Genomic DNA, 23,443 nt, shown 5'->3' with positions numbered 1-23,443 from the left:
GCGGAGTGCATGCGGTGTGCATGGCCAAACAATGGCAAGGTCACACACCCAGAATGGTTGAGCCATCACAGCAGCTGGAGCAGTGGAGCTGGTGGGAAGGGATGGGATGGGAAGGGATGGGTGCTTTAATGGATACATGTCTGCTCTCGTGCCAAGCCTCCCCAATAATCAATGGCATGAATGACAATGGGGCCTATCACACATGCTCTCTGCATCACTAATTTGAGAGAGCGAGCAGCAGCAGAGCAGAATACAATACGCTTGATATAAGGTTTCATCTCTGGGTGACACAGGAGGGGAGGGGAGGAGAGGAGAGGGGGATGGAGAGGAGAGGAGAGGAGAGGGGGATGGAGAGGAGAGGAGAGGGGGATGGGGGGGCTGATGGGGCACAGGGCTCATGATCTAGGCCAAATACTCCCTTTAAGGAGAACCCGTCTCTTTCCAAACACCACACTCAACTTCTTTTCCTTCTGTGTTCTGAGCACTTCAGGTGTTAGGTGAACAGTGGCATGATTTGATCAAAGCGCTAGATCACTTTTACTGATGAAAATTTTCAGTAGAATCTACCTCAGATACCGCTAGTGAAGCGAGGCCAGGCCTGAAGACGCTTGTGTGTGTGTGGAGTCAGTAGTAGTGTGTGTGTGGAGTCAGTAGTAGTGTGTGTGTGGAGTCAGTAGTAGTAGTGTGTGTGTGTGTGTGTGTGTGTGTGTGTGTGTATGTTCTGCTGCTCTGAATGAACACGAGATAGGTGAATCTACACAGGCACACCACAAGAAGCACAGGGAGGCTATTTTAAAATCATCCTACCTGACCAATTGTAAATTAAGGGGGGAAAAATGTGTGATTCCCGATCGAGCCTTAAGGTTATGGCTTCAGTTGAGCTAAAGGAATCAGCACAAGATCAGCTGTTGCCGTATTTAGTTCCACAATACCTAGGCCTTTTGCTATATAGCTCTAAATCCAAATCAATCTAATAATCTTCATGTCAGCCAGCGACCGTTAGGAGTTTTGAAGCGCATAGTGAGGGAGCGTTACTGACAAGGAGGTCCTAGTGGAAGTAATGACACACAGATATGGTGGACACGGACGCGGAGGCCAAACCCCCCTGTGTGTGTGTGTGTGTGTGTGTGTGTGTGTTGAATGTGCTCGCAGGAATAAGAGCCACCATTGTACCAGAATGGGTCACCAGAGAAAGAGGCGACCAGTACAAAACAACCCAATGGCATCAGAAGCACGTGACATGCGTGTGCACACACACACACACACTACCACTGACTCCACACACACACACACACACACACACACACACACACACACACACACACTACCACTGACTCCACACACACACACACACACACACACACACACACACTACCACTGACTCCACACACACACACACACACACACACACACACACACACACACACACACACACACTCTGACTCCACACACACCCCACCCATCTCCTCCCTACAGGACACATCCTGCTCTACACCATTAACTCACGCATGAGTCCGAGGAGACAGACAGACAGACAGACAGAGACAGACAGCGAGGGAGGGAGGGAGAGAGGGAGCATACGACAGAGCACAAGAGAGAAGGGGGGAATGGAGAGACAGGGGAGAGGGAAATGGCAGTGAGAAAAGGAGAGCAGAGGGTGGAGAGAGCGAGTGAGCGAGAGAGCAAGAGAGAGAGAGAGGGTGGAGAGAGAGAGAGAGCAGAGAGAGAGAGAGAGGGTGGAGAGAGCGAGAGAGAGAGAGAGCAGAGAGAGAGAGAGGGTGGAGAGAGAGAGAGAGAGAGAGAGCGAGAGAGAGAGCGAGAGAGAGAGCGAGCAGAGAGAGCAGAGGGTGAGAGAGAGAGGGTGGAGAGAGCAGAGGGTGAGAGCGAGAGAGCGAGAGAGGGTGGAGAGAGAGGACGGAAGGGGAGCAGACAGAGGAGGAGAGATATGCTTAGAGCAGGAAGGGAGTATTTCCCCTTCAGAGAGCGGGGGGGGGGCAGGGAGAGGGGGGAGGGGAGGGTTAGAAGATTAGCACTGTGGCGCCTGGATCTTAGGGAGGGCCAGGATACGCGCTAAATAGGAAACAAACAGCTGTAAAAAAAGCACCCCACCCCCACACTCTAAACAACTGCACACAGCCTGGGAAACGCTTCAATCCGTCCTACACAAACACTCAGCACTCAGCTCCCACCACACACACACACACACACACACACACACACACACACACGAGTATGTGGGTGGTGTTGAGATCCACGTCTGCGACTGATCTTGCATGAGCACCCACCTGCATAAGAGGCACTTTCTGGCTGGGTGGAGTTGACTGGTGTGGTGGCGCCCAAGGCTGCTGTGAAGGAGGAGACTTCTGATGGATGGCAGCCAGGTGTGTCTGTTGGGGCGGGGGCAGGGGCAGGGGCAGGGGCAGGGCAGCAGAAGGGGGGCACACCTGCTGCTGCATCTGCTGGAAAGGCATCGAAGGTGACTGCAGCTGTGGCCCCGCTCGCTGGGGCTGCTGAGGGTGCAGTCTCTGGTCGGGTGGGCCCTGCTGTGGAGGCAGCTCGTGGCTAGGGTTGGGGGTTCGGCCCTGGGCTCTGTGGTTGGGCGACAGAGAGTTGAACACCTGTGCGGGGAGCTGCTGCTGCTGGGGGTGGGGGTGGGGGTGGGCGTGGGGCATCTGCTGGACCCTCTGGGGCAGAGGCATGTTGCCTGCAGCACTCTGAGGAACAACACCAGGGTAACCGCCGGCGGCAGCAACCATGTCTGGGACCAGGCCTGCACTGGGAGGGCGACTGTGCTGAGGGGGAGGGGGGGTGCCAGCAGGAGTGCTCAAGTTCCTCATGGGTGACATGGAGGGGGGCGACCCGTACGATCCCTGAGGTGGAGGCAGATGCTGCTGCTGCTGCTGCTGCTTCTGCTGGGCAGCAGTAGAGTTCTGGCCCGGGTGCATAGCCTGAGCGTTCATTTGGTTCATCTGGTGGAGCGCAGGCTGCTGCTGCTGCTGCTGCTGGTGCTGGTGCATTGGTCCCTGGGGGGGCCCGCCAGTAGGCGGGTATCTGGGCTGCTGGGGTGGGGGGCCACCCTGGCTGGTGTAGCTGCTGCTGCTGGTGTTAAGGCTCATGCTAGGACTCATCCCTGAAGGGTTGGCTAATCCCTGATTAAGGTTGCCGTACGGAGGGTAGGGAGGGTACTGTCCTGAGCTGGTTCCAGTGTTTGGAGTCACAGGCTGGGTGTGCATGTTGTAGCCCATGCTGGGGAGGGCTCTTCCAGCGATCACCTGCTGCTGCTGCTGTGGGGGCTGCTGCTGTCTCGAGGGACTGGGTGGGTACTGGGCGTTATGAGCGCTGGGTACAGTGTCAGGCCGATGCCCAGCCTGGTTGGGTCGGTGGAGGAACTGCTGGGGGGCCTGTGGGTGCCTCTGAGGCTGCTGTGCGGGGTGCCTCATGGGAGGGGCCCCAGGGGGGGGTTGGAGGCCAACGTGGCCCATGAAATGACTGGGCTCCTGCGGCAGGCTCTGGGGAAAGTGGTTCATCCGGGGAGGAGGAGTCTGCGTTTGGCCATGTGGTGCAGGCATTGTGTAGTCACTGTGACCCATGTAGGGGCCCATCTGATGACCCCCGTGGCCTTGGGGGCCCGAGGCTCCGTGTTGAGTCTGGGTTGGTTGCTGCTGCTGCTGCTGCTGCGACTGGAATGGGGGGCGGCCCTGTTGCTCGGGCACCTGCACCACTTGCGGCGGGGGACCCCAGGCAGCGCCACCACCCCCGTCACTAAAAGCCTGGGCGCGGGCGTCACCCTGTGGGCCAGGATAGCCATGGTGCCCGGGTGGTGCCGGTCCTCCTGTGCCAGCGGCGTGGTAGCGGGACTGCTGAGGGGAGGCCATGCCGTTGACGGGGCCGTTGGCTAGCATGCGGGCGCTCTGTTGTTGCTGCTGCTCATATTGGCTGAAATGCTCGTAGTGGTGGCCTGGAGGAGGGGGTCCCAGCTTAGGTTGGCCAGGAACGGCCTGCGAGGGCATGTGGATGTTGGAGGCGAGTGGCCCATAAGCCTGCTGATGATCGTGACCCATGGCCGGGCCCATAGGGTTGGCTTGTTGGGCCTGCGGCGGGTAGCCACAGTCCCCCAGACCCTCCAGCTCGTCTGAGAACAGATTCCCGTCGTCCCCAAACAGGCTCATCATACTGGGGTCTGTCATGGTGGGGCCAGGTCCCCCCTAGCAGCACGGCACCGGAGCCAAGCCTCAGAGACGGGAGGAGGGACGTGAGGGATGACGTGGTGTGCTCACGCAGAAGAGGTGGGTGTCCTCAAAGCCGCTAATCCGCTAACCAATCTGCAACATGTCACTCCATATTTCCTTAATTCACTCAGTGAAGTGGAAGATAAAGTCAGGGCACAGGACCTGCAGAGAGATGAAGAAAAACAAAAACCATTAGCAGACAGATTCAGGAGGTTGGGAAATTCACCCTTTCTAGCCATAGTCTTCATATCATTATGTCTGTGCCCGGAGTACATTACAATGGAAAAAACTAAAGTGCCTTCACACACACACGCACACAGACAACTCACAGACAACACACACAGACAACACTCACACAGGAAACACTCATACACACACAAAAGTGGAGGGACAGCAAACAAGCCTGAGCCCAACTTTAATTCCCCTCCCCCACCCCACAGCACACTCTTCTTTTTTTAAGGTCAAACAAAAGGGTTCCTCTCAGCACACACACACACACACACACACACACACACACACACACACACACACACACACACACACACACACACACACACACACACACACACACACACACACACACACACACACACACAAGCACCCAGCCCAGGCTCATTCATTCATTCATTCTTTACAGCTGGGCTGTTGGACGGACGGGGAGAGAACAAAGGCTATGGGAACACAGAGGAGGCCAACACAAGCGCTTCTAGTTAAACAGCAGCAGCTGCCGCCGACCCAGCCAGGCAGATGTGGGAACACAAGAAGGCTGCCCACCTGCCGAAGAAAATGGAAGTATATGTGTGTGTGGGGACCACAAGTACACATACGTGTGTGTGTGTGTGTGTGTGTGTGTGTGTAAGAGAGTGAAAGAAAAGGCACTTTAATTCATTATTTGGCTATAGCAGTGTGTTTGTTTGTGACGATGCGGATGTGTGTGTGTGTGTGTGAGATCTGGGAGTATGGCACTGAATCTGTGAGCCAGGCGCCTCTAACCTGTCCCTCCCGAGAGGTGTAATCAGATGAGCTGAGCCAGGGGAATTATGGAGATGTGAGATAAAGCAGGCCTGGCTGGGGGTTGGGCCTCAGTCAGACAGCCAACTCACTAACTCACTAACCACGCCTCATCCACCTCCTCTTGGGTGTGTGGGGAGGGCCACGGGGGGGGGGGGCCACGGGGGAGGGCCACGGGGGGGGGGGGGCCAGAGAGTGCGCATGTGGAGTGGGGAAGAGGGGGGGGGGGGGGGGCCAGAGAGTGCGCATGTGGAGTGGGGAAGAGGGGGGGGGGGGGGGGTGAGGAATGCGTCGCCTTAACTTACTTCAACACAAGCACCAACCCCTCCCCCAAACCTCCCCCTCTCATCTGAGGGCCCTGGACATGGCTGTTTAAACCATCCACACACACACACACACACACACACACACACACACACACACACACACACACACACACACACACACACACACACACACACACACACACACACACACACACACACACACAAATCTCCCATTAAGCTTCCACAGCAGCCATTTTACCTTGCACTGCTCAACACTCATTCTAAAAGTTCAAACAGATCCTTCTTAAGAGCCAACTAAAACTCTCAACTTTCCAGATCTTAAAAGGAAAAATAAATCAGGAGGGATTGCTTTCACACAATTGATGGCCACAGACGAAGGAAGAACACATTTGATAAAGCCATCATGGCATATTTGATTTAAATATGGTGAAGTGGAATACATTGAGGACAGGATTTGTAAATGTTAGGGTACCTGACAGGAGACCTCACAGGTACCTGGGAACCTACAGTACTGGGACCAGATAGATAGATAGATAGATGGATACTTTATTAAAACCTACAGGTCTGGGACCAGATAGATAGATAGATAGATGGATACTTTATTAAAACCTACAGGTCTGGGACCAGATAGATAGATAGATAGATACTTTATTAAAACCTGCAGTACTGGGACCAGTCACCCATAGTAACTACTCCTATTCTTAACATGGATATGTATGGATATTACCAAAAGAAAAACGGTTCAATGCTTATGTTTAGCGCCTTTTAACAGTACACACTTGCAGAAGTAAGCATGCTTTAGCTGGCTGCCCAGGGACACACTAATGGCACTGTGATGATGACTTATGAGAAATGAGATCGGTCATTTGCAAGGGGTCTCAAAACCTCACAGAATGTCTTAACATTTACAATTCCGTATCTTGTGTGCACAACCAGATTCCATATTTCTGATGTGAAGTTCAACATTTCCAGTCCTCTTGGATGCCAAATGAGCATGGCCCATTTAAAGACCGCACGCACGCACGCACGCACGCACGCACGCACGCACGCACGCACGCACGCACGCACACACGTGTGCCCAACCATTGGAACCCAAACTTCAAGCAATTTTAGTGAATGTGTATCTGGAATGGGAAGTTACAGTAAGACGGGACCACACTGAAAATAACTAAGTGGCCGTGTCAACACGCTACACAACACTCAGACCATAATATCTCTATTAGTTTAAAGTTCCCTCTCGTTGCTAAGTGACGTAAAGTATACATTTTTGTACAACGGAAAGACACATCCTGCCCCATAAAGAATTGTACGCCTTTGAATGGTCCTAGTGCCTGAAACGCTCCTAGGATGCATTAAAGTGACATTGATCATCATTGAGCATCACGCTAGCTCTGGAAGTTAAATCAAGTTCAACTTCAATCAGCGCTCAGCTCCTACGTGACTAGCGCAACACTAGCGATGTCGAGCGCTCCGCTGCCAAACCATAGCAAACAAGAGAGACAGGCTACTGCTTTTACTGCTACTAGCGCTGGTCAATGTGATCCCACTTAAGAAAGTATGAGAAAGGTCTACAACTCAAGACCCAGAGGATTCTTTTCTCACTTGAAAATTTCAGAGAGAAAGAATGATTCAGCAATTACAGGTGAGCGAGAGAAAGAGGAGCCAGGAAGGAGAGGGTTCCCTCGAAGCTTTCTCCAGCAGACCAAACCATAAATCAGAGAGGCCTGTTCCCCAGCTGTCCGAGGCACGCTGCCTGCTCCTGCTCCTCTGCAAGAGCACACAGAGCAAGGTCACAGGAGGAGGAGGAGGAGAGCATTAGGAGGGCGGCGTCTGTGCAACAGCCCAGCCAAAAGCCGCAAATTTGAATCCCTGTGATCAGATTTGGTGTCTAAGCTGCCAAGGCCTGACCGTTCACCTAATTCTCTCCACAGAGTGACAGATGTGGCAAAACGCCAAGCTAGTCGGCACCGCCCACAGGAGGGGTTGTGGCCTGCATAGAAAGAGGCAGAGCAAGAGGAGAGAATGACTGAGGACTGAGGAAAGGCTGAGGGAGAAATCTGTAGTAGTGCTGCTGGTGGGCACAGAAAGTGTGTAGAGGATCCCCAAGGCATCTCCATCCCTGGCGTCCCCAACGTGGTCTCCCTACACTACCTGCCCCTTTACCTATGAGCACAAGTGATCACTGACACACCAGCACATTAACACATTACAGCTCTTATAGACCCACATACACACTACAGCTCTTATAGACCCACATTAACACATTACAGCTCTTATAGACCCACATACAGACTACAGCACAGTGCATCAGAGATCTTATAGACCCACATACACACTACAGCACATTACAGCTCTTATAGACCCACATACACACTACAGCACAGTGCATCAGAGATCTTATAGACCCACATACACACTACAGCACATTACAGCTCTTATAGACCCACATACACACTACAGCACAGTGCATCAGAGATCTTATAGACCCATACACACTACAGCACATCAGAGATCTTATAGACCCACATACACATTACAGCTCTTATAGACACACATACAGACTACAGCTCTTATAGACCCACATACAGACTACAGCTCTTATAGACCCACATACAGACTACAGCTCTTATAGACCCACATACAGACTACAGCTCTTATATACCCACATACAGACTACAGCTCTTATATACCCACATACAGACTACAGCTCTTATATACCCACATACAGACTACAGCTCTTATATACCCACATACAGACTACAGCTCTTATATACCCACATACAGACTACAGCTCTTATAGAGCCACATACAGACTACAGCTCTTATAGAGCCACATACAGACTACAACACAGTGCATCAGGTACTGGTTTGCCAAGTCTGCTGTTAATGGTATCAAGGTAGTGTGACACAGGAGGTTATTACCATGACTACCACAAACCAACACTGACCAAGATGCAGGATTATTAGGAGTAAATTGAGTAGCACAGATGTTTTTGGCTAAATAGGTCAAATTTGTTCCAAGAAATCCTCATAAAATGTGTCTCCTCTAGACAACATGGTGCAACTGAGACCCCCTAAAACACTGATCATCCCACTGTGTTCCATTTCACTTCAATCAGGTCCAAATGGTGCTGTATGGTCACAGAGTTGAAGCCTATTGCAGTGAGACACCCTCACACTTCCAACTGGATGATGTCTGATGTCTGCCCTACTGCTACCACTGATCAGGTTCTCTGATATAAGTCAGGCAAGAGCGCTTATGAGGGTACCTGTTAAACCTGCTTTCATAGCACCCAGAATCATCTCCCTGAATGGGGCTTTTTCATTCGTCCAAACAAAGCAACTTTAATTGTTGTTGCCATCCCTCCTGTAGACTAGAAGAGTGTTTCTCAACTGGCGGGTTGTGGCCTCATTCTGAATGGGTCGCAGTGTGTTGGGAGTTCCCATAGAACTTTAATGACTTTTGTAGAAAAATATATGAACAGTATCGCCTATTTTGAAATGGTAAAAGCAGAGTCTTCACGGTTCTCATGTGTCAATCACAAAAGGAAAGTGACATATGGCAGATGCATATAGTCTAGCGCAGTCCCAAGCGTTGGCTGGAGCAGTGCGATCACGTGAGCTTCCACTTAGCTACTAGTAGTTGGAGTAGCAGTACTTGGGGTCTACAGGGATGCTTGTTGAAACCTTGTGTTAGAGTTCATAATTCTGTTAGAAAAGTCAAACGTTTAGTTAATTACTGTAGTTATATTTCCTGAGTAACGTATTTTCTTGTCATTTGTGGTTAGCATGTGACAGATTAGCGATGTTATATGTATCCAAGGCTTGCACATGTTCTAAATCCCTAGTAGGCCCTGCAGCCAGGCATTCTTCTGATTTTGGTTGGCCACAATGAACTATGACTAGCCCAAATAAATAAAAATACCATTTCAATGTAGAAAAGATATATTTGAGAAAGCAAATAATAAACATATATTTATAACTGAAGGCTTATTGAAACTGGGCCCTGTTTTTAGATCTTGTGGGTCCAATCTGTTTTTTACTGCAACAATTATAAATATCATTACGCATCTTCCTAATGTTTGCTCATCTTTGTGTGTTTTCTTCAGGGGCTCTGCTGGCCTCTGGGTGCTGGAGGCCTGTGGGTGCTGGAGGCCTCTGGGTTCCCCCAGTGGAAGCCTGCAATAAATGTACTGTGGAATGGCCCTCAAGAAACTCCTCAAGAAACTCCCATGTTCCCTGCGGCAGAGGAAACCAATAGAACATGGCGAGCGTTCCTTAAGCACAACTTCTGGCATGATTTCCTCTCTTCTCACTAGCCTCTATAGGAGGATATTTATTACGTTCACTATGTAGGGAGCTGGTCTTGAATACACTGATTACTTTTGGTCACAAGTAACATTTCAAGACGAATGTCACTAACCAAGAAACCCTCCAAATGTCACCCTTTAGTCAGACATCATGGTAGACGCGAGGAAGAAACCAAGGAACCACATCTTTCAGCTGGTCAACAAATACACATGTACCACTGTACGACAGTGGTGTACAAGTGAACTACACGCCGCACCTCTAGGGGGCGCTCAGTAGCAAAAACGACCAATTGTTGCATAATGGAAATGGAAATGCAGAAGACAAAAGGGGAATGAGGTGAAATACCACCACATGGTAGGATACACGCCTTCTCTCCTTGAGGGGAAAAAACTGCAATATAATGCAATATAGAATAGCACTACACAGTATATTTTTTGCATATTAGAAGAAGGCTAGCAGAATAGAGATAGAATGCTGTATCTCGTAATGTTAACGAAAGTCAAACTGATTTCGTTGAGACGACCCACGTGTCAGATCCGCACCAACATTGAACAGGTTCTTCTTTGGTCCATGTTAAACCCTTTCCACCAGGTTTCATTAAACAAATAATACAAATAAATTACAGAAAAATCCGGAACAGTAGTTTTTGCGTTATCCCGCTGACAGGCAGCCCAACAAAAAGTAACGTAAAGAAAATGTATTTTTTGCTGTAGGTGACACCACAGCTTGCGTAGAGGAATCTTTGGAACCCATTCCCTAGTCCCCGTGTGATGCTGCTGTAGTCTATCAACCCGACCCAACCAGAGCCTTCGGCCTACACGTACCCTTGCCCACCATACCTTCATACACCCGATACGCATTTTCCTGGAAGGTAAATCATTTTCACCAGACAGTTTTCTGTTCCTACTCGACTTCCCCTTGTAAAAGCAACCCTACGAGCACACACTGAGGAATTTACACGTGCATAGGAAAGCCACTTATTGATCAGCAGAAAACAGTCTTCCCAAATGTCATGGAAACCTCTACACCGCTATCCTGGACCCACTTGTTTTTAGTGGCATCTATTAGTATATAGTAGGGATGCACCGATACCAGTATGGGTATCGGTGCCGATACTTCGTTAAAATACTCGTACTCGTTGTTGAATTGCCGATACCAAGCACCGATACCACTCATCAGTATTTCACTGCATCAAACTGGCCGGGCTATGCTGACACAAAATGTGATTTATTGTCCTACCTGTCCTACCATTCTCTGCCAGACTAGTAAGTAGCTTATTTGCCGTCTTGTGTTGCATTTGCTTGATGTTTGACTGTGTTAGGAAAGTTTGTCATAGTGTCAAAGTATTTCAGTATACAGGTTTCGCTAAATTTAGCTGCTAGCATCTTGTTAGCGATTAGCAATTCCGTTGTGCTGCCTTAACGGCGATTTGGGCTCATTTTAAGATAAATGACGACGACAGGAGTAAGGCACAGTGTAAGATCTGCACTGCTACGGTGTCGAGGGGCGGACAGTAAAGTACTCTGTTTAACACAAGCAATTTGATTAAACATCTGAAGACGCACCATAGTGCTAAGTACACAGAGTTCACTGATGCTAGTGGCGCAAGACCGAAGCAACCAATCTTAACTGACGTCTTGCAAAAGAAAAAAACTCGCACGCGCACGCACACACAGAGAGAGAGGTAGAGAGAAAGACTGTGCCACATAGGTTAAGTGATTGTTTGTGTACTTGAGCAGGAGATTCTTCTGATCCTTTTGTAACTGAAATGTGCTCGTGCTAATCCAGTAATAGTTCTGTTCACTTTTTGTTAAGCAGACTGTGTTGTTAACTATGCAGCAAATTGAATTGCCTTTATCTGGTTATATTTGCATTTTGTCTAATGTGATGATATTGTCTGTTTGAAGGCTTTTTTTGTGTGTTAAAACCAGAAAGCTCTGTTTATTTTTTGGCTTGGGATAGCCTTCTGTTAATTTTGTACTATAGGCTTGACATAATCTGCAGAGGATAAAATAAAATCTGCCTCCAAATTAATTGCACTTTCATGGAGACCAAATCTAAGAAGTATCGGTATCGGTACTCGGTATCGGCAAGTACACAAATAAAAATACTCGTACTCGTATCGGTTTGTAAAAAAGTGGTATCGTGCATCCCTAGTATATAGTATTCAGAAATATGGTTTCATTAGTGTAGAATTATCTGCAGAAAACGATTTGTTGGGTTGGTTTTCGTGAGCTTGGAATGAAGACCTGCTTCCTATGTAGTCCACCATGCGGTACTGCTATGTTTCTACAGTAGCCCCAATGGACAAACCAAAACACTGTCTCGACTGAGTTTATCCATAAAACACTTGCTGCTCATATAAACTAGAACACAGCTTCATTTACATTTCATTCCACTTGAAAGCAAAGTGATGAAACACACGGAGTAAAGCCATTCTACGACAGCATCCAGCAGCCATAATGTCAAGTGATGAGGTTACCTTAGATTTATAAATTTGGGTTCTCAACTTTTTCACAACACAAAATGGTTGGCCAGCAAACAATGATTCCTCTTCTAACCGGCTCCACCCAATCAAGCTGCCACTTCAACGTCAAAAAGAGAAATGCTCTCCAGAGCCAGTGTTGCCATGTTTCTATAGTCGCCCAGAATGGACAACGCAACATGGCGGGATCCATATTAGACAACCACTCTCCCTATGTAGATAGTTAGCACAACGATTTGTAGTAACAGGTGATTTATACACCTAACCCGTCAAACATAATTATGAATACTATATTCCATTCCTGCTAATAGATCCCATAAATCCTACACACTACACCTTTAATCTGATCAATGATATAGCACATTGAAATGTTTGCTTTGGGGACACTTTAAAGGTGCAATGCAATCATGGCTGGAGTAATGTGATAAGACATTAGATGGAGTCTGACTGACTTCTCTCAATGAAAAGAAGTGGGAGATGGTTTGGCTTGAGTTTACCTCCTGCTAACAGAATATAGTTCTGGAGGATTCTATCTGAATCTCATTAGACGGCATCATTTACTACAAATATCTACAATCATTAGGTTTTAAAGAAATAATATTTCTAACAGTGAAAGTGGAATACAACCTCACACCACTAGGTTATTTTCATTTACCCAGAACAATAAGCTAGACATTATTTTTGCTCATAATGCTGTCAACAATAAACCATTAGCACACCGCCCATAAATCACACTCTCCCAAAAAGCAGGGGGAACCGGTCCGGTCTGCAGGACCATCTGTGCGTGCACATTGTTTTCTGCTGAAACCAAACCAATGTGGCCGTGCCAAGAGAGAAGGACATTGTGACTACACAGCAGAAAAAAAGACCTGAGGGGAAAGGAGGATGATGATGAAGGAAGGGAAAAAGAGAGAGAGAAGACCCACCAAGTGAGGAAGATTGCCATCATTAACACTTCATGACTCCTTTCGAGTGCACTTTGCCAGTCACTGATTAAGCGATCCCTTCCCATGTCCCCATGGCACAGAGAGCTCCTTACAGTGCAGAAAGAGAAGAGCAGAGAAGAGCAGAGAGCACAAGGCCACCTGTGGTACTGGGACTGATCGCTCAAAATGGAGGTGAACCATCACCACCCATCAGGCAGTCAAGGGGGTGGAGGCACTCAAAAGAAAGGCCGTCACAAACACACACCACCACCATTATTATTTAGATATGTGCTCCTCGCTGTAGACAAGGCCTGTGTGTTCACGCTGTATGGTCAGAATGAGTGAAACACTCACAGGATGTGAGGGACATAGGGGAGAGGAGGCGGCGGGCGGGCTGGCGGGGGGGGGGGGGGAGGGGCTGCTGTCCGCTCATTCAGTTTGTGTGGGGATCTGCTTGCTTTACGCGTGGCTGCCTTGCTAATGGATGGGATTTCTCCCTCCCTAGTAGCTCACCAAAATGTGTGTCTGAAAACATGTGTCCTTGTGATGGTGGGTGAACGGTACCTTGACACAATTGAGGCTATGCTCATCAGAAATGTTTAAGTTTAACCCGCAAAAATTAAAATAATAAAGTCACTTCAAATGACTGTCACCCTGTCTGCCATGGCCGTGGCCAAATTAGTCAAAGCCTCATGGGGCTGCGATTCCTCCCCAGAGCAGGGAGTGGCACAGGCCCAGGCCCAGGCGCTCCCAGACACTGGGGCTGGAGACACTGGGGCTGGAGAGGGAGAGGGAGAGGGAGGTCCCCGACTCAGTGAAATGACCCAGAAGTGTCTAAGTGGAAGCCATGATAGGAGCTGGTCAAATACTCTAAATGCTGAAAGAAAGGTGCTTCAAAGCTTCTTTTTGTGTGTCCTTTTACATAGGGTACACAGGACTATCCTGAAAAGAGATAATGCCACCCTACAATTCCTTGAGGGCGCAACAACAAATGATAAACATGTCTTAGGTCAATAACATCCAGAGCCACATAATTAGTTAGTGAGTATAATAAGTACTACATAAATGGTCAGATTCTCTTAGGAATAGACAATTGCAGTGCTAAGTCCTCATGGATTCTCCATAACATCTTTCTTTGATCTGATCTGATGTTTTCCATCAAGGTCAAGAAAAAGTGGTTAGGAAAGGACATAGAACGTATTTTTCCCCCCTATACAACCACACGCTCTCAGACAGTAGGACCAGTAATGGGATTTATTAAAAACTTCATCACACCAGCAACAGCTAGCACTAACTAACCACTAATCATTAACAAACTGAAAGTGCTACATTTTACCAGTGGGGTGAAGACACAACTTTTGTTTTACTGTACCAACATATCTGAAGCAAAGACTAGGTCGCAGAGACAAATAAGGTACCTAATTCCCATGTTCTCAAAGGACATTCTACATTACAAACCACCCAGGCTGTAGACGGAGCCAAATGGAACACACATGGAGCCACACATACGCTGCAGGGAGCAACCACTCCCCAATCACAGCTTATGATTCAAGAACTCATTAATACACATCCAACCTAAAAGCATGAAATAAGAGTTGAAAAGAAATGGGGGAGGAGGGGGGGTGGACCACCACACCGGTGAGAACAGGGTCTCATGCTGGTGGATCAGAACACTCCCACATGTCCAGGCTTGTGCACTGTGTGGAGGCAAAGGCACATGGATGGAGAAAAATGACACATTTCAATAAGCGGATGGCTTTTTCAATGAGTTAGTGGTTTTCCTGACACAATAGCTCCAGTGGTTTGAGAGGCACTGGTTGATTGTGACTGTGCTGTGGAGACACAGAGTTTACGGCACAGATGCTCCTGCTCTATGATGACTGATTACAGTCAATACTGATGGGAGGGAGGGAGCCCATTGTTTATCTTTGTGTGTTCTCAAAAAAGGACACAAAAAAGGAAGCAACAGGTTGGGGCAGTAGTTAACGTAAAGATGATATGCGGCTCCTCACTCATTTGAGAGTGTTATTCCATTAGGGTGGGGGAGGGTGATGGCAAGCTTAGGAGAAGAGAAGAGAAAAGAAAAGAGCCTGCTTGTTTTTCAGCACAACAGGCCAATACAGTCTTCTTGCTTGGAGGGGGTTGGGGATTGGTTATCTGAAATGAGTTTGATCCAATCACCAAGCCTGTCGTGAAAGACTTAAATGCATTTGGGCTGGCTAAAAGTTCTTGCCTATTCAATGGCAAACACAACTAACGCAAAACAAATTTACAAAGAAATGAAAAGAGTTGGTGTGCTCTTGAAGGAATGGTGGAATAGCCACCCTGTTCTCCCTGCATTCACAGGTGAAGAGAAGATGTCCCCTTCTTTGCAGTCTCCACTCGAGCGCCTAATTATGCCTCGACTTTAGGAGGAAGCTCTGAAAATGAACGTAGGTGGTTGAAGTATTCTAAATGCACTGATTGAAGATTGTTGTACAACTCCGCACTGCTTAACACTGGTTTTCCACTGTAACATTCCCAATCATATTCTGCAGAAAAGGTGTGATCTAATACCAACTGCCAGCTGGATTATTTCCCCAGTAATCATTCCATGTTATGAAGCTTTAAACAAAACAAAATAATTGACTGTGCCAAAATGTGACATACAGAATATTGTCACGGTTTAAGATCAATTCTGTTAGTAATTGATCTGTTCTAGTTTATTAGGGGCCTTTCAGAGGAAGCATGATCTGATGTAGGCCAACATTTGACAAGCAAGTAGTCACACAGTCATTGGATCAGTAGGCTGCAGTTTCATCAAACAACTCAAACTGCCTGATTGTCAATTAGGCTTGCAGACCATCTGCAGAGACAATATATAGGCAATAGAAATGCTCATGAACCGTCACCTTTTAAGTCCTGGGAAACTAACCGACAACAAACATTTGATCACTTTCTTGTTTAGATTTCGTGGAGCCCTGTGAACGCAGGGAGGTATTGTACTTCACAAGGGAAACGTGTTCGAGTGCTAATTCAAAAGGTTTAAATACACGACAAACCCAAACATTTTCCTGGAAACAAAACAAATAAACAAAAACAAACAACTCCTCTGCTAATACATATATGGTTAATACGGTACTTGCTATATGACCTGATGCTTAAATAACTGCAAAATGCAGGCGAACTAAAGGCAAAAAGCCACAATGAAACCCAACATCTGCTCCGCCATACCGGCCTCGTATCTCTTCATTCAGTGTCCCGACACACATTAAAAGCTGCCATCTTAGGTTAAAGACTTGTGTATGAGTGTGTATATAGGAGGGGGTGACTCAAAAGATAATACACTGCAACTGCGAACTATCCCAATCCCGAAGTGTTCTTACGTCCTCGCATATTTTGTAATATTTGAACTTATATATATATATATATAGATAATAAACAAAAACTTACCAAGCATTTCGATGGCAACTCGCAACTTCGCAGTAGCTAGTGAACGTTAGGTTACCACATGATCAAAACAGGCCTGTAACGTACATCGCCATGAATCAACGTTCGATTTCCTGCTAACACTAGTATTCAGCAGGTGTTTTTAACTCGCCTACCGTATTTAAGTAGTTTAATACGAAACCGCAAACTTGTCCGACTTTCCGGGTGCAATATTGCTAAACAAACAAAACCATAAACTTTTACAAATGCGGAAACGTGATGAAACAAAAAAATCGGCCAGAGTTATACCTGAATTTAAACTAACGAGGCATTCTTGATTAAGTTAATTCCAATTCATTTTCCCAAAGTAGTAGATATTGTTAGTAATAACGAGGGTCGTATACTGCGGTTGACCAGCCAGGCTGCTAGTTGAAAGACAATGCAGGCGATGGTGCCGTTCTGTTCTAGCGCCAGCACCAATGGGGGCACTTCCAACTAGCTAATTACCATTGCGCACGTTTTTGGTCGGAAGCGCACTTCTTTCAATCAGAGAAATAGCTGCTTAAAAGACGAATGTTACACAGTAAAATCCACCAGAAACGACCATTGTGCCTTTCTATTGGGCTTTATTTACTCTTTAGATAGTAATTCCAGAATTTACATCGAAAATAAGTAGCTAGCCGAAATGATTGACCATCTGGCCTCAAGCAACCTTCCCCTATCTATAGATATTGTCCTCCGGACGAGCTACTTTACATCCCAATGAAACAGACTCCGTTACTTTTGCCACAAATATCACCCTATTAATTGAGAAAATAGTTTTCATTAAAATTCAACTTTTCATTGAGCACAGTCGGCTTTCGTGTTGTATTTAGTCACGAATACGAAAGGTCGGGGATCTCCCTCTACTAACTCATTCAGCTCAGCCAATGACTCACCTCGACACTATAACCACCTCGTGTTTCTACCAACACACAATTAGCTTGCTAACGTATCGGCATATCTAACAAAGCCTAAGTATTCCCGACTTAAGTTTATTTTCCTTTAAAATTACTTCACGAAAACGTCTGCATTCATTGGGTCCTTACCATGTGAATCGAGGGACCATATTTATAGCCGATACTTTCAGAAAACTAGTCGGGACTCCTTTGCCCTGTACAATGCAATAGCACCACCGCTAGCTAGCTACTTAGCCATAGCATATGAGCAGGTTGGATTGAGTACATTAACTTCGACCATAAATAAAAAAAAATACTGTTAGTCGTCATAACTATACAGTGTTTGTAACCCTCACCATCATTTTACTTTGTTTAAAATTTGTGGTAAAATAAGAAAGGAAACTAGAGCAAATGGAGAAAATAATAAGCTAAAAAGACAAATACCTTGACTTTTACTTTAAAGATCAATTACGTTAGCCATCTCAATACTAAGTTGATATGGAACAGATATGGTGTAACACGAATAACTTCCAAGTAGTTAGCTAGATGGCAAATGAATAAGCAGCGACTATTAACAAGTTCACCCAAACAAGAACGTGAAGACATTGGCATAATGTTACGTTTACGTTAGCGATAAGGTTACTCACGTTACCCTTATGGGTCAGTTTAGGGTTTTCGCAAATTAACTCCTTTAGTATGTCCAAGAAAATCCTGTTGTGTGAACAGATCCCCGAAGTATAGTTCCCGTCGTGAGTGCCGTCCTTTCCAACACAGGCTGTCTCCTTTGTGTTAATTTCACTCAAATCGAGTTTAATCAGATCGATCTCGCGTCCTCTCCACTAGACACTCGCTCACCTTCCACAGACAGGGGGCGCGTTCATGGCTTAGTAGATAAACATGCGTGCGCGTGAATGACCCTGGTGGGCTATGGCGCATGTGCGCCTATTATTATTATTATTATTATTATGATTAATAATAGTAATGTTAATGTTGTTGTTGTTTATATTCCGACTGAGATAGTCAGGTGTTGGCTAAGTTATTTAGTGTGGAATGTTTGGTATTTGTTATAGAAAAACACTGTAAGCTACTTCTATTGCACTTTTTATTGCTGTCCAACCATCAAACCATCACAAGAAACGTTCTATGCCTATCCATCTGATGAAACACAACGTTTTTATTCCTAAACTTACCGTGATGTTACACATGTAAGTTTTAGAACCAAAATGCTCCTAAAAATGACAAGGTCATTTGTCACTCTGACGTCTGCAATGTTTTGTTGGCTGAATTTTAACTTTGAACCGTCGGTAGTGCAATTTGTCCTAACCTTTTCACCTATGCTCAACAATTTACAAAACTTCCATAACCCGGATGTCCCTTAGCTCGAGCTTATCTCTTAGTTGCCTGCAGAACTATTTAAAGGGACAGGCACTCCCTATTTATCCTCTACTCTACTGCAATCAATATTCATCCTTTCATTCAACGCTAAGACAGGGCTCAGTCCTTCGTCAGAAGTGTTAAACTCACCCACGGCTTTGCTAGGCTATCCAACTGAACTTGAATAAACTAAAACTGAATGTTGGCCTATCCGACAAAAAAAAAACAACAGAACACCAATCAGTTGAGCTAAATATTTAGTTCTTTGCTGAATTAATGCCTTTGAGTAGTTGGTCATCTTCATCAGCTCCTAGTGATTGAAAATACAATAAAGGTTGATATCAACTGATCAGTCAAATCAAAGTTTTCTTTCGAATCATGTTTGTGAATATTGGCTTGTTGTAATACTAATACACCATTGTTCTAACAAAAATAAGCCCATTCTCTGTTTGCCATTTTCAGTTTAAGGTGCAATAGAGCTTTTTGTTAGCAAAAAGTTGGCAAACTACTGTGATTTAATTCTAAAGGCACACATATATATGTATTTGTTTTGTTATTGTTTTGCTGTATGTGCATCCTTTCTTTGTTTTCAGTAATGTACTGTATTACACCCAAACAAAAAAAACATCTGAATTATGTACATTGTTCGTTGAAAACACAAGCAAATATTGTTATCAAGCTGTTACATTGATTCATGTAGATGCAGACTGAAAATAGTTAGTAAACCAACATCACTGATTAACACAGTGTGGTGGTGGATGTGGATGTGGATGTGGATGTGGTGGGTGGGTGGTGAGTGGATGTGAAGATTCACCACTGTCAGTCTATGCATCAGTCATCATGCATGGTTAAAGAAAGTAAAAACAGCAAGTACCTTTAAATTGCAGAGAAGGAGGAAGAGGGACTCTGTGCAACCTGTCCTGAGATAGTAGAAGTTCATCTTCTAAAGCAGCAAATAATAAAGAAGCAGCAAGGAATCATTAGATAGCATGCTTAGCAACTGTTAGCAAATTGCTTCTAGAAGCTTCTTCCTGGATGCTGTGAGACTGACAAATTCTGCAACACACTGAATAATTGCTGCTATTACTACAGTTTTTTGCATCACACTGAATCAATTCTGTACAACACTAAACCATTTGGCGCTGTTACTATTACTCCATATTTGGGCATTGCTGTGATTTGAGACTGATACATTCTGCAAATCACACAGATGTGCGGCTATTATTACCATTGTTACATATCAGGGCATATTGCAGTTTGGGCCACCTGCTTATCTTTCAGATTTTTTACAGTCTTTTTCATATCCTCACACTTTTCTCATTTTTAACTATATTTATTTACTTCTTTTATTTAATGGTGTTTCATTGTGTTCCTTCTTCTTGATTTTATTACTGCTACTACCTGAACTGGGACCTGAGTACTTCACTTTGTTCCCTTGTACAACAAGTTCTGGAATGACAATAAAACGTCCTTATCCTTGTCCTCAAAGCATCAAAGTTAACTCACTTGTATACATTCATAGCTATCAAATTAATTATGTACAGTGCCCTCCACAATTATTGGCACCCCTAGTGAATATGAGCAAAACAGGCTATAAAAAAATATGTCTTTGCTGTTTATCCTCTTGATCTTTCACTCAAAATATTCACAAAAATCGTACCTTTTCATTGAAGTAAAACTATTGAAAGAAAAAAAAACTGTTGACATTAAATAAATATTTTTCCCCAAAACATGTGTGCCACAATTATTGGCACCCCTTAATTTAATGTTTTGTGCAGCCTCCCTTTGCCAAGATAACAGCTCTGAGTCTTTTCCTATAATGCATGATGAGGTTGGTGAACACATGGCACGGGATCTGAGACCATTCCTACATACAGTATCTCTCCAGATCCTTCAGATTCTGAGGTCAACGTTTGTAGACTCGGCTTCAGCTCATCCCACAGATTTTCTATGGGATTTAGGTAGGGGGACTGTGATGGCCATGGCAAAACCTGTATTCTGCGGTCGGTGAACCATTTTTATGTTGATTTTGAGGTGTGCTTCGGATCATTGACCTGCTGGAAGGTCCAACCACAGCCCATTTTAAGCTTACTGGAGGGGGCTGTTAGGTTTTCATTTAATATCTGCTGGTATTTGATGGAGTCCATGATACCATGTATCCTAACAAGATGTCCAGGGGCCTTTGGAAGAAAAACAGCCCCACAACATCAAAGATCCGCCACCATACTTCACATTGGGTATGGGGTCTTTTCTGTATGGCTATCTTTCTGTCTACGCCAAACCCACCTTTGATGTTGTTGCCAAAAAGCTTTATTTTGGTCTCATCTGACCATATAACTCGCCCCATTGAAAGTCTGACTTACATTTGGCAAACTGTAGGCGCTTTAGTTTGTAGTTGATTGACAGCAGAGGCTTTTTTCTGGCAACCCTCCAAAACAACTTGTGGTGATGTAGGTGGCGTCTGATGGTAGTTTTGGAGACTTTCTGACCCCAAGACTCAACTCACCTCTACAATTCTCCAACTGTGATCCTTAGAGATTATTTTGCCAGTCGAACCATCCTCCTCACGGTGCGTGGGGTCAATGTACACACACGTCCTCTTCCAGGCTGATTCTTAACATCTCCTGTCGCTTTAAACTTCTTAATTATTTCCATGATAGTGGAAATGGGTATTTTCAACTCTTTAGAGATTTTCTTGTGTCCATTTCTTGATTTGTGCAGCTCCACAACTTTCCGTCGCACATCGTCACTGTGTTCTTGGGTCTTTCCCATAGTGATGAATGACTAATGGAATTTGGCCTGTGTCACCTTCATATTTGTACGCCAGTGGAACAGGAAGTCATGGTTGACCTCTTAAGAGTTCCTTATCAAACAGGTGAACTTAAAAATGTAAAACATGACTGGAAATATACTTCAGTTATATTTTAATTATAAGATTTTTCTAGGGGTGCCAATAATTGTGGCACACATGTTTTGGGGAAAAATATTTATTTAAGGTCAACAGTTTTTTTTTCGTTCAATAATTTTACTTCAATGAAAAGGTAAGATTTTTGTGAATATTTTGAGTGAAAGACCAAGAGGATAAACAGCAAAGACATATTTTTCTATAGCCTGTTTTGCTCATATTCACTAGGGGTGCCAATAATTGTGGAGGGCACTGTACATTGTTCGTTGAAAACACAAGCAAATATTGTTATCAAGCTGTTACATTGATTCATGTAGATTAACACAGTGTGGTGGTGGATGTGGATGTGGATGTGGGTGGGTGGGTGGTGAGTGGATGTGAAGATTCACCACTGTCAGTCTATGCATCAGTCATCATGCATGGTTAAAGAAAGTAAAACAGCTACGTAGAACAGAGTACTACTAGAATGGTGTGGTAGGGCAAACTCCTCCTCTAGCTTGCCCAGTGGGCATACGGTCTGCCAATGTAGCATCTACCCCATGAGATGTGCCTCTGCAGTTCCATCTCGGGACTGCACAAAACCATATATTATATCATAACAATGTATCACTTTATTGGAGAATGGGGACCCAAACATCGTTACACTAATATTGTTTCTGTCTTGTGTTTTACACAGCTGCACAATGACCCAATATACACAATCTCTACCCCTCAATCTGCAGTGTGTATTAACTCCATGATCAGTAATGGAGGAAGTGAAGTAAAAAAAAAAGAAAAAAAAAGAAAGAATGATCACCTGCCCATGTCGCTGGCGCAGCCCGCTCTGCTTCTCCCACCAACGTGTGATGTCTGAGGCATCTGAGTAGGGTGTGCTCAAGTGGATAGAACTGAAGGCCCACATCTACACGTTGTGCTCAAATATAATGCATTTAGTTCACCTAGCTAAAGTTAGCTGTGTGTAGTGGTAGGTCCTTAATAATGCCTAGCTAAAAAGCTGGCCCTTTGCAGCTAAAAGGTAGCCAGATATGACCAAGCTGCATAAAGCAGCAAGCTTGTTAGCCATCTGTACTTTTATTTTGAAAACCTTAACACATCCAACCAATGCAATATATCCATATTATCAAAATGTAAAAATGCTTTTAAATGTGTTTATACACAAAATTACAGACTGTAAACAGCCAGAGTTGTTTAGTATTAAAGTTACATGTCGAAAGTGGCAGACATTTCTAGAATAATGTACAGCCTTTGTGTGCCCTTCAGTTCAGGATAGCTTCAGAACTGCAGAAGTTCAAGTGATGTTTACCTGCAGCTTCTAGCAACTTCTGAGGTTTATCAATGGCTTTGGTTTCATGCACTCTATTTTTCCACCTCACTATCTTAAAGTTCTTAAACCTACCTTTAACCAACACATGAATACATTTCATATAGCAATGGAAGTACGCTGGATTAAGTTGTCTCCTATTGGCAAAAAATACTAGTGTGGCAGACATGACAATAATTACATATAGGCATAATAAATAATATTGTATACTTTTAAATAGCATATGTACGCAATAACATGGCATGGTA

General features: G+C 45.3%; 1 protein-coding gene across 1 annotated transcript in view; it reads right to left on the bottom strand.

The window, feature by feature from the left end:
* Positions 1–18,486, bottom strand: part of chd7 (chromodomain helicase DNA binding protein 7) — a 57,539-nt gene extending 39,053 nt beyond the window's left edge. Inside the window, exons 1-2 of the mRNA XM_031560285.2 lie at positions 18,243–18,486; positions 2,286–4,391 (exon numbers count right to left, since the gene is read on the bottom strand). Of these exons, the coding sequence (XP_031416145.1) occupies positions 2,286–4,187 (1,902 nt within the window). The 5' untranslated portion in view covers positions 4,188–4,391; positions 18,243–18,486. The remainder of the gene's footprint in view (positions 1–2,285; positions 4,392–18,242) is intronic.
* Between the last annotated feature and the right edge of the window lie 4,957 nt (positions 18,487–23,443).

Source organism: Clupea harengus, chromosome 22 (assembly GCF_900700415.2).
Source record: "Clupea harengus chromosome 22, Ch_v2.0.2, whole genome shotgun sequence".
Lineage (NCBI taxonomy): Eukaryota > Metazoa > Chordata > Actinopteri > Clupeiformes > Clupeidae > Clupea > Clupea harengus.
This window is presented reverse-complemented; position numbering and strand designations above follow the sequence as displayed.